Source organism: Jaculus jaculus, chromosome X, assembly GCF_020740685.1.
Source record: "Jaculus jaculus isolate mJacJac1 chromosome X, mJacJac1.mat.Y.cur, whole genome shotgun sequence".
In the NCBI taxonomy this organism is placed as follows: domain Eukaryota; kingdom Metazoa; phylum Chordata; class Mammalia; order Rodentia; family Dipodidae; genus Jaculus; species Jaculus jaculus.
In genome coordinates this window covers 62908040-62920386 of record NC_059125.1, presented here as the reverse complement: position 1 = coordinate 62920386, position 12347 = coordinate 62908040, and the positions used below count along the sequence as shown (strand labels likewise).

General features: G+C 43.3%; 1 protein-coding gene across 1 annotated transcript in view; it reads left to right on the top strand.

Moving 5' to 3' along the window:
* Window positions 1-10333: 10333 nt before the first annotated feature.
* The window catches only part of Snx12 (sorting nexin 12), a 39387-nt gene continuing 37373 nt past the window's right edge, over window positions 10334-12347 (top strand). Inside the window, exon 1 of the mRNA XM_045140893.1 lies at window positions 10334-10587. Within this exon, the coding sequence (XP_044996828.1) occupies window positions 10423-10587 (165 nt within the window). The 5' untranslated portion in view covers window positions 10334-10422. The remainder of the gene's footprint in view (window positions 10588-12347) is intronic.

The following is a 12347-nucleotide window of genomic DNA, read 5'->3' as shown; positions in this document are numbered from 1 at the left end:
GCCTAAGGACCCCGGTTCGAGGCTCGGTTCCCCAGGTCCCACATTAGCCAGATGCACAAGGGGGTGCACGTGTCTGGGGTTTGTTTGCAGAGGCTGGAAGCCCTGGCGCGCCCATTCTCTCTCTCTCCCTCTATTTGTCTTTCTGTGTCTCTCGCTCTCAAATCAATCAATCAATAAATAATTAAAAAATTGTTTAAGAAAAACAACGAGAGAGAGAGAGAGAGAGAGAGAGAGAGAGATTTTAACTCTTGGTGTCTCTTTTTCGAGGTAGGGTCTCACTGTAGCCCAGGCTGTCCTGGATGTAATGTCAGGCTGGTCAAGAACTCACCATGATCCTCCTACCTCTGCCTCCTAAGTGCTGGGATTAAAGTCCTGCACCACCATGCCCAGCTATGCTGTTTCTTTTTTTATATATTTTATTTGTTTATTCATTTACAGAGGAAGAGGCAGAGAGAGAGAGAGAAAGAATGGGGGCACCAAGGCCTCTAGCCACTGCAAACGAACTCCAGATGCATGTACCACTTGTGGTGGCTGGATTAAATGGGTACTGGGGATTCGAACCTGGGTCCTTTGGCTTCACAGGCAAGTGCCTTAACCACTAAGCCATCTCTCCAGCTCCTTGTTTTGTTTTGTTTTATTTTGTCTGCTGTTGTAGATGTTTGATAAGCGTTCACTATGTTGCCCAGGCTGGCCTTGACCTTGTGACTCTCCTGTCTCAGCCTCCCAAGTACTGCGATTACAGATCATGTACCATGCACTACAATATCTGGCTAAAATAATATTTTTTGTTTTGTTTTACAAGAGAGTCTTGCTCTAGCCCAGACTTTTTTTTTTTTTTTTGAGGTACAATCTCATTCTAGCCTAGGCTTGAACAGGAACTAATTCTGTAGCTCAAGATGTCCTTGAACTCATGACCATCCTCTTATCTCAGCCTTCTGATTGCTGAGTTATAGGTATAAGCCACTATGCCTAGCCTATGGTCTTTTTTTCTTTTATCTCTATATCTCTCTCTTTTTCATTTTTTTCTCTATTAAAAAGTATCAAATTTATTTTAATATCTAGTTTAATTTTTTAAATTAGGGTTACTGAACAATTATGGTAACTTAAAATTCATTATCAAAGGTGCAAAAAACATTAATAAGATATTAAATACTACAGTGATAAAGTTACTAGACAATGCATTTAGAAAAGCCATGGTTATTATTTGAAAGTTCCAGTTTTACTAATTCTATTTTTTCTTTTTTTTTGGCTTTTCAAGGTAGGGTCTTACTCTAGCCCACACTGACCCAGTATTCACTATATAGTCTCAGGGTGGCCTCGAACTCACAGTGATCCTCCTACCTATGTCTCCTGAGTGCTGGGATTAAAGGTATGTGCCACCAAAACTGGCTCTGTGGTCTTTTTGTGTTTTTTTGAGGTAGTGTATCACTTTAGTCCAGGATGACCTGGAATTCACTATGGAGTCTCAGGGTGGACTCAAACTCATGGCTATCCTCCTACCTCTGCCTCCCAAGTGTTAGGATTAAAGGCATGTGTCACCACACTTGCCTTGTATGGTCTTGTTTTTTTTTTTCTTTTCAAGGTAGGGTTCCATTCTAGCCCAGGCTGACCTAGAATTCACTATGGAGTCTCAGGGTAGCCTCGAACTCATGGTTATTCTCCTACCTCTGCCTCCCTCAAGTGTGCCACCACGCCTGGCCTTCTATGGTCTTTTTAACAGAAGAGTTTAATAAGATAGAAAGAAGAGAATAAAAAGTACACTGGCTGGGCATGGTGGTGTACGCCTTTAAACCCAGCACTTGGGAGGCAGAAGTAGGAGGATCACCGTGAGTTCAAGGCCACGCTTAGAATACATAGTAAATTCCAGGTCAGCCTAGGCTACAGTGAGACCCTACCTCTATAAAAATAATAATAAAGTACATGGGACTAATGAAACCCTTTACGGTAATAAATAAGGAACTAACAGCTGTCAGTAGCTGGGCTCCATGCATACAGAAAGACATACACATGTTTTGTTTTTCTTGAGTGACACAGTGGAATTGCCAGGTAATGTTGGGCAAAGCCCAGTTATCCTTTGGACCTCAGTTCTCAATCTCTCTCTCTCTCTCTCTCTCTCTCTCTCTCTCTCTCTCTCTCTCTCTCTCACACACACACACACACACACACACACGGGGGGGGGGAGTCAAATCCCTTAGCAAACAGGTGACATCAGAACTTTGATGTCCATTGTCCTCTGTATTGGATTTCTTTGACCACATTCATTCTTTGACAAAAGAAGTCAAGCATTGAGGAAAAATAGCCAGGCGTGGTGGTACATGCCTTTAATCCCAGCACTTGGGAGGCAGAAGTAGGAGGGTCGCCGTGAGTTCGAGGCCGCCCTGAGACTCCATAGTGAATCCCAGGTCAGCCTGGGCTAGAGTGAGACCCTACAAACAAACACAAAAAAGAAACAACAACAAAAAACATGCAAATTCCTCCTCTGGCTGGCACCAGGGCTTCAGCCTTTTCCCCCATTCCCGCAGCCCAGGATTCTCATGATTTTTTTTTTTCAAGGTAGGATTTCACTCTAGCCTAGGCTAACCTGGAATTCATTATGTAGTCGAAGGGTGGCCTCGAACTCAATGGTGATCCTCCCACCTCTGCCTCCCATGTGCTGGGATTAAAGGCATGCGCCACCATGCCTGGCTTAAAAAAAATCTTGGGAAATTTTTAATTCTTTTTTTTTGTTTATTTTTATTTATTTATTTATTTGAGAGAGACAGACAGACACAGAGAGAAAGAGGGAGAGAGAGAGAGAGAGAGGGAGAGGGAGAGGGAGAGAATGGGTGCATCAGGGTCTCTAGCCACTGCAAACGAACTCCATATGCATGCGCCAATTTATGCTTACATGGGACTGGGGAATTGAGCCTTGAACTGGGGTCCTTAGTCTTCACAGGCAAGCACTTAACCGCTAAGCCATTTCTCCATCCTCAAATTTTTAATTCTTTAGGGTTCATTGTTTCAATAGTCGGGTAGCTCAAGTATTTCTCTTGAGAATGTCTTCTCTCCAGCTCTCTGTTTTTAGTTCTCAATCTTGAGGGATTTGGAGTAATAAGCCGAACTTGGTGTGAAAGTTCCTGAAATACGTCTGTGCCTGAAGCATATATAAACAGAATTCCAGGCAGATTTCAAAGAGTAGGCAGTTCTGACAACTTGTCAGACCACCTTGTGGGGCAGACTGGAACCAAGACAATGATGGGTCAACGTTGGGCAGGACCACAACAGGGCTGCTTAGCTATGTATACCCCCTGCCCTCTACTGCAACCTAAACCTCATGTCAGTACGCCAGAAGATGGACTTCCGGGATCCAGAGGAAAAAGCCATTTATACCAGCTATTTACTTCTCCTTGTGAATTTTTTTGTTCATTATTTATTTATTTATTTGAGAGTGAAAGACACAGACAGAAAAGCACATATATATATATATACATATACATATACATATACATACATACATACACACACACATACACACACACACACACACACACACACACACATATATATATATATATATATACATATATATATATATATATATATATATATATATATATATATATATATATATATGTAGAGGGGGGGAGGGAGGGAGAGAAAACGGGCACGCCAGGGCCTCCAGCCACTGAAAACAAACTCCAGACGCGTGCATCCCCTTGTGCATCTGGCTAACGTGGATCCTGGGGAGTTGAGCCTCAAACCAGCATCCTTAGGCTTCAAAGGCAAGCAAGCGCTTAACCGCTAAACCATCTCTCCAGTCCACTCCTTGTGAATTTTACTTACCTAATTGTCCTGGCTATTTGATTTTAAGCCTTATCTCCTTGCTTACTTATAGATTCAAATTTTCACTGTCTATGAAATCATTCTTCTCAGCTGCAAAATTCATTCTGATTTGCTGTATCCTTAAAGAACAAACAATTCTGAATGGGGCATGAAAACCCATGCCTATAATCCCAGCACTTAGGAACTGGAGGCATGAGAACCAGGGATTCAAGGCCAGCTTTCGCTACATAAGGACTTTGAAACCAGGTTGGATTACAGGAAACCATTTCTGAAAAATACAAAATAAATACTAGCTGGGCATGGTGACACATGCCTAGCACCTCAGTACTAGAGAGGTGGACACATAAAAATCAAAAGTTCAAGGTCAGGATGTGGTGATGCATGCCTTTAATCCCAGCACTCATAGGGAAACTGAGGAAAGAGGATCACAGTGAGTTCAAGGCCACCCTGAAACTACATAGTGAATTCCAGCTCAGCCTGGACTAGAGTGTGACACTTCCTCGAAAAACAAAAACAAAAACAAACAAACAAAAAATCATGGACTGGAGAGATGGCTTGGTGGTTAAAGCACTTGCCCGCAAAGCCTAATGACCTAGGTTTGATTCCTAAGTACCCACATAAATCCAGATGCACAAAGTGGCACATGCATCTGGAGTTTGTTTGCAGTGGCAGGAAGACCTGGCATGCCCATTTTCTCTCTCTGTCTTTCTTCTTTCTCTCTCTCTCTGAGCTTGCAAATGCATAAATAATTTTGTTTTAAAAAATCAGAGGTATTTATAAGACATCCAGGTATTGATGTCCAGCTATCAACTGGATATACTTGCCTGGAGCTCAAGGGCATGGTCAGGGATAGAGACTTGAGAGGCACAATGATATAGTACAGAAATAAATAGTGAGAAATCAAGGACAAAGCCAGGCATGGTGGTGCATGCCTTTAATTCTAGCACTCAAGAAACTGTGTTAGAAGAACCATCATGAGTTCCAGGCCAGCCTGTGACTACAGAGTGAGTTCCAGGTCAGCCTGGGCTACAGTGAGACACTGCTTCTAAAAGCAAAACAAACAAACAAAACAAAGAGACAGGGGCTGGGAGATAGCTCTGTGGTCTTGCAAAGCCTGCCAGCTAGGGGTTAAATTCTTCAGCACCCATGTAAAGCTAGAAGCAAAAAGTGACAGCAAAACCAGGTGTGGTGGTGCACACCTTTAACTCCAGCACTCAGGAGGCAGAGGTAAGAGGATTGCTGTGAGTTAGAGGCCGCTCTGAGACTACACAGGGAATTCCATGTCAGCCTGGGCTAAGGTGAGAACCTACCTCAAAAAACAAAACAAATGGCCAGCGTGGTGGCACACATCTTTAATCCCAGCACTCGGGAGGCAGAGGTAGGAGGATCGCAGTGAGTTGGAGGCCACCCTGAGACTACAGAGTGAGTTCCAGGTCATCCTGAGCTAGTGAGACTGTACCTTGAAAAACCAATAAATAAAATAAAATAAAATAAAAAGAGCAAAAAAAAAAAAAAAGAACAAATGGTGCTGAGAAGTGACAGAAGAGTGCTCAACACTGCAATATCTCTATCACACCTTCAAAGGCTCAGGGTCCATTGAGGAGGAGGTGGCGGAAAGAGTGCACGAGCCAAAGGAAGGGTAGGACTCCTTACAACGTGCTCCTCCAGACACAAAATGGCCTGGATATCCATGACCTCACAGCTCCTGACATTACCTATACAAGACAGGAAAAGATGATAACATCAAAGTAAAATAGAGACTGCTTGAGAGGGGGAGGGGATATGATGGAGAGTGGAGTTTCAAAGGGGAAAGTGGGGGAAGGGAGGGAATTACCATGGAATATCCTTTATAATTTTGGAAGTTGTCAATAAAAAAAATTTAATTTAAAAAACAAAACAAAAAGTGACAGCAGCAAAAGATGTTGTCACACCAACACACACACACACACACACACACACACGCACACATTAAATAAATATTTTCTAAAAAGAAAAAAAAAAATAAAGGACAGATTTAAAAATTAGTGAGGTCATGCACTTTAGTTGGAAGTGGTGATTTCTGGGAAATCAACTGGCTGTGTATTTAGAAAAACAATCCTCGGGTTGGAGGGATGGCTTAGCAGTTAAGGCGTTTGCCTGTAAAGCCAAAGGACTCAGGTTCAACTCCCCAGTGCCCACGTTAGCCAGATGAACAAGGGGGCACATGTGTCTGGAGTTCGTTTGCAGTGGCTGGAGGCCCTGGTGTTCCCTTTCTCTCTCTCTCTCTCCCTCTTTCTCTGTCAAATAAATAAAAAGAGAATATTAAAAAGAATTTTAAAAATCCCTGGCTTTAAGAAAACATGTAATATAGGCATGGGCTGTCATGCCCATCTTGAAAGTATAAGTAAAAAAAATATTTATTTATTATTATTTTTATTTGATAAAGAGGGGAAAGAGGCAGTTAGAGAGAGAGAGAGAGAGAGAGAGAGAGAGAGAGAGAGAGAGAATGAGTGTGCCAGACCCTCTAGCCACTGTAAACGAACTCCAGATGTGTGTACCACCTTTTCCATCTGGCTTATGTGGGTCCTGAGGAATTGAATCTGGGTCCTTTGGCTTCGCAAGCAAATGCCTTAACCTCTAAGCCATCTCTCCAGCCCTGAAAGTATAATTTTTGTTTTGTTGAGTTAGGGTCTCATGTTGACCTTGAAATTATTTATTTATTTGAGAGAGGGGGGCAGATAGAGAGAATGGGCATGCTATTCTACAGGAGCTGGAGAGATGGCTCAGCAGTTAAAGGCCCTAGCTTTAAAGTGTGCTGGCCAGGGATCATTTCCCTAGTGCCCACTAAAAGCCAGATGTACAAAGTGGTGCATACATCTGGCATTTATTCGCAGTGGCAGGAGGCCCTGGTGTGCCCATTCACTCTCCCTCCACCCGTGTCTTAAATAAATTTAAAATAAAATTTAAAAAACAAAATTGGGGCCTAGGGAGATGGCTCACTGGCAAAAGATGCTTGCTTGCAAAGCTTGCTGAGCCTGATTCAATTCCCCAATACCCTTGTAAAGCCAGACACACAAAGTGGCACATGTTTCTAGAGTTCATTTGCAGCCACAAAAGGCCCTGGTGTATTTTCTCTCTCTCTTTTAAATAAATAAATAAATAAATAAATAAATAAATTGAAACCAGGGGTAGTGGTGTATGCCTTTAATCTCAGCACTTGGGAGGCCAAGTTAGGAGGATTACTGTGAGTTTGAGGTCAGCTTGGGACTACAGAGTGAACTCCAATTAGCCTGGGCCAGAGTGAGCCCCTTCCTCAAAAAACAAAACAGAACCAGGCATGGTGGTGCACACCTTTAATCCCAGCACTTGGGAGGGAGAGGTAGGTGGATCGCCATGGATTCAAGTCCAGCCTGAAACTGCATAGTGAACTCCAGGTCAGTCTGGGCCAGAGCGAGACCCTGCTTTGACAAGCAACAACAACAAAACACACACACGTACACACACGCACACACACACACACACACACACACACACACACACACACATATCACATGATGTTTGTTCTCACCAGGACTTTGCACATGCTGTTTCCTGAGCCAGAAATTACCTTTCTCCATTTCCATTCTCAATTTTCCTTTATGTCTGTTTAAAATTTTATTTATTTGCAGAAAGGGAGAGAGAGAGGGAGAGGGAGAGGATGGGCACACCAGAGCCTCTAGCCACTACAAACTCCAGATGCATGTACCACTTTGTGCATCTGGCTGTACATAGGTACTGGTGAATCTAACCTGGGTTGTTAGGTTTCACAGACAAGCACCTTAACCACTGAGAAATCTCTCCAGCCCCTTTATGTCTTTTTTAAAAAAATTAATTAATTAATTTATTTTTCTTTTCACAATTTTTATTAACATTTTCCAAGATTATAAAAAATATCCCATGGTAACCTTTATGTCTTTTTATGTCTGTTAAACTCAAATGTTTCCTCCTCTAGGAAAGACTCCCCCCTCTCTGTTGTCCTAGGACTCACTAAGTAGCTGAGGCTAGCTTCGAACTCCTGTCCCATCCTCTTGTCTCCACCTCCCAAGTTCTGGGATCACAGGCATGCATTATCTTGTCTGGTTCAATGACACATTTTCCATATGCTTCAACATTTGCTAATTTTATATTGATAGTTTGGTTTGTTTGTTTCTGGTTAGAAAGTGAACTCTTTGAAGGCAGGGATTTTAGGTCTTTAGTATTTGGCACAGTGCTTGGCACATTAGTAGTTGCTTAGTATATATTAGTTAAGTTGAATTAAACAACTTGTGAATTTTAGGCGTTTGTGCTTTGTTGAAAGGATTTTTTAAAAATATTTTTGTTCATTTTTTATTTATTTATTTGAGAGTGACAGACACAGAGAGAAAGACAGATAGAGGGAGAGGGAGAGAATGGGCGAGCCAGGGCTTCCAGCCACTGCAAACGAACTCCAGACGCGTGTGCCCCCTTGTGCATCTGGCTAACGTGGGACCTGGGGAACCGAGCCTTGAACCGGGGTCCTTAGGCTTCACAGGCAAGCGCTTAACCGCTAAGACATCTCTCCAGCCCTGTTGAAAGGATTTTAGTCATCAATAATATGAGAAATATTTTTTCATCTCCAGAATGTTTTAATTAGATATCTTCCCATCAGCAAATCAAATGAGCTGGTAAGAAATATATATATATATATATATTGGGTTTTCAAGGTAGCATCTTGCCCTAGTCCAGGCTGACGTGGAATTCATTATGTAGTCTCAGGGTGGCCTTGAACTCACTGTGATCCTCTTACCTCTGCCTCCTGAATGCTGGGATTAAAGGTGTGTGCCACCATGCCCGGCAAGAAATATTTTTTGAGGCGAAGGAAGAAGGATGATCTATAAATATCACCTGTCTATCCCTTAATGTTGGGCATGTGTCAATAAGTTTTATTTTTATTTATTTATTTATTTATTTATTTATTTATTTATTTATTTATTTATTTATTTTTTGGTTTTTCGAGGTAGGGTCTCACTCTGGCTCAGGCTGACCTGGAATTCACTATGTAGTCTCAGGGTGGCCTTGAACTCACGGCGATCCTTCTACCTCTGCCTCCCTAGTGCTGGGTATTTTTATTTATTTATTTTGGTTTTTCGAGGTAGGGTCTTGGTCTGGCTACAATAAATTTTGAAACAATTTCTGGGCTGGAGAGATGGCTTAGTGGTTAAGGCGTTTGCCTGCAAAGCCAAAGGATCCCTGTTCAACTCTCCGGGACCCACGTAAGCCAGATGCACTAGGGGGCGCATGCATCTGGAGTTCATCTGCGGTGGCCCCTAGTGTGTCCATTCTCTCTCTCTCAAATAAATAAATAAAATAATAAACCACCACCAACAACAAAAAAACTATTTCTGAGTCGGGTGTGGTGGCTCATGCCTTTAACTCCAGTACTTGGGAGGCTGAGGTAGGAGGGTTGCTGCGAGTTCTAGGACAGCCTGGAATAGAGTTAGACCCTGCCTAGAACTCCCCCTTTCAAAAAAGCCAGTGATTCAGCAATGCTTTAAAAAATATATCTCTGGTTGGGCCCAGTAATGGGTGCTTATAATCCTAGCACTCAGGAGGCAGAGGAAGGAATAATGCCATAAGTTCGAGGTCAGCTTGGTCTACATAGCAAATAATAGACCAGCCAGGGTTACATAGAGAGACTATCTCAGAGACCCCAAAAAACTACTTGTCTATCTATCATCCATCTATCCATTCATCCATCTTTATTTATATATCTATCTATCATCTATTTATCTAACATCTGCTTTCATGTAGACATGTATATATAGGTTGCAAGCAAGCGCAGAGCATTGCTAAGTATGGAGTCCTGCGAACTGAAGATAGAAGGGATGAAATTAATGCCCTTAAATTTGCTGAGAAATTTAAGTACAGTTGGAATTAATTTTTATGTGGCAATATGTGAAGGAAGACATGCCCAGTACTTCTGAAAAGTGAAAATGAGAAGTCCTCTTTGTTTACCCTATTGTGCTTTCCTGGTACCATGTATATTGCTCACCGAATGCTCAGTTGTGTGTGCCATGAGCTAAAACTATGAGTGTTAACAAGTGGCAGGGTTGATTCTAGCTTCTTGGTATTATTATTAGAACGCCACCCTGTAGAAACCACCCTTTTATTTTTGTGGAAAACTCAGACTTATTCAGGACACGGGGCTTCGGCCTAGCACCTTCTGATCCTAGCTTGCCGGGCAGTGCCCACTGCTGATGGATGCATCGCATGAGACCATTTCTCGAGTTGAGGAGCAAAGATTGGCGGAGCCCTTCTGTGGTGCTTCGCCGGGTATTGGATGGTACGTATTAGCTATGCAGGTTCGGGGGCGGACACGAACAGCACCCGGAAGCCTGAATAAGGCTTTCTCTATACAAGACAAGCAGCAGCCAGTACCGCTGTATTCAGGGTGCAGGGCCCGGGCCTTGCCAGCGTGCGCGTGCGCGCATGCGTCGGCGCGTGCGCGGCGCTCCTGCCTGTGGGTTGGCTGCTTATTTTGCAAGCGGGAGGGGCCGTGCGTGCTCTTGCCTCCGGCTTCCCCCCCCCCACCCTTTCCCTGGTCCTGGTGTCTCCTTCGGAAAGATGTCGGACACGGCGGTAGCTGACACTCGGCGCCTTAACTCGAAGCCTCAGGATCTAACTGACGCTTACGGGCCTCCAAGTAACTTCCTGGAGATAGACATCTTTAATCCACAGACGGTGGGCGTGGGCCGCGCGCGCTTCACCACCTATGAGGTTCGCATGCGGGTGAGTCACGGGGTGAGGGAGACAGCTGTGGGAGGACGGGGCTTGGGGGGTGGTGCTGCTTTGGGGACGAAGCTTGAAGGGGTCATGTGAGGGTTAGGGCTTCTTAGGTTTGGAGGGAAGTCTGCGGACTCAGTTGTGGCCCGAGGGGACAGAAAACTCCGGAGGGGGGGGGTTATCGGGAGCGGGTGAGGAAAAACAAGTACTCACGAGGAAGAAGTGCAGCATGGCTGGACAGGGTGGGGAAGATGGACAAAGATTAGTGGGGAATTCAAGGAGATAGGAATCTTGATTGACAGAAGGAAGAAAAGGAGGGGGTGGAAGAGACCTGGGGGGATGGAAAGCCCAGGCGACATATCTCTGGGTCCCATAACTAAACTAGGTTATGGAAAGTCAATCTGAAGAGGGAGTGCAGGGAAGCCTGATTTCTTCCTAATGAGGTTTTTTTTGGGGGGTGGTGGTGGTGGTGGAAAAAAGGGAAAATAGATTTAATAAAGGAAGACAGTGGGTTTGTGGGAAGTGAAGTAGAAAGGGAGGCTCCTTGAGATTGAGTCCTTTCCTGATTTACCTAAGAATCACATCTGGAGAAAAATGTTTTATGCTTAAGTTACTTAACTTTTCTCAGGTACCACAATGCTGTATCTCACCATAACACTTGACCCTGCCCTGGAACTGGTGGATTGTCAGTTGCTGTCCTCATCTCATCCTCTGCTGACCCTTTAGATTTGAAGAATCACGAATGTTTACTACTTCTTTTTCATTTTCTTTCTTTCTTTTTTTTTTTTGGTTCTCATTTGGATTCTCTGTATATGAAGGGCCATTTGCTTTTTCTGTCCTACATTAACCTTTTGGATTCTGTCCTTGGTCTACAGTTACCTTAATAACTGCTATTTCAGAGCTGCCTCAGGAATAGCTTCTTCCAGTGTGCACCAGAGGACTTTATTCCCTAGTGCTTAGTCCACAGTACGAGGATGGAATTTGCAGATTGAGTACATGGTTTGCAGATCTTTCTCCCACCCCCAGTTGAAGTGGTTATAGGTTAAAATACTTAACAACCATTTTCTAGTTTTCTTTGTGTTTTTTTTTTTCCCTAAGCCTAGAAAGCCAGACTATTCTTTATTGACAGTGTTCTGCCCAAACATCATTGAAAGGCTAAAAGTGTATGGCACTTTAATTTTTGAATGACTGAATGAGAACTTGTCTTCATGTATTTTCTTTTTTTTTTTTAAGTGTTTTTTTGGTTGATTTTTCTCCTTTTTATTTATTTATTTATTGGTTTTTCAAGGTAGGGTCTCACTTTGGCCCAGGCTGACCTGGAATTCACTCTGTAGTCTCAGGGTGGCCTCAAACTCATGGCGATCCTCCTACCTCTGCCTCCCAAGGGCTGGGATTAAAGGTGTGCACCACCACACCCGGCTTCATGTGTTTTCTAAACTGCTTTGAAACTTCATCAAGAAATAGTGCTTCCCAAATTCCAAGATTGGTAAAAGTCCAAGTTAAAGAAAGAAAAGTGATTATCAAAACGTGAGAAATAGGCCAGGCATGGTGGTGTATACTTTTAATTCTAGCACTGGCAAGGGTAAGATGAGTTCAAGACCAGCCTGGAGCAACAGAGTGAGTTCCAGTTCAGCCTGGGCCGGATTGAGACCCTCCTTAACAAAACCAAACAAACCAAGCCAAATCATGAGAAACACTCGTTTGATGAAATCATCTATTTGGAGAAGAATGGAATTTAGGTCCTTGGACTATGGTAAAAGCGAGCT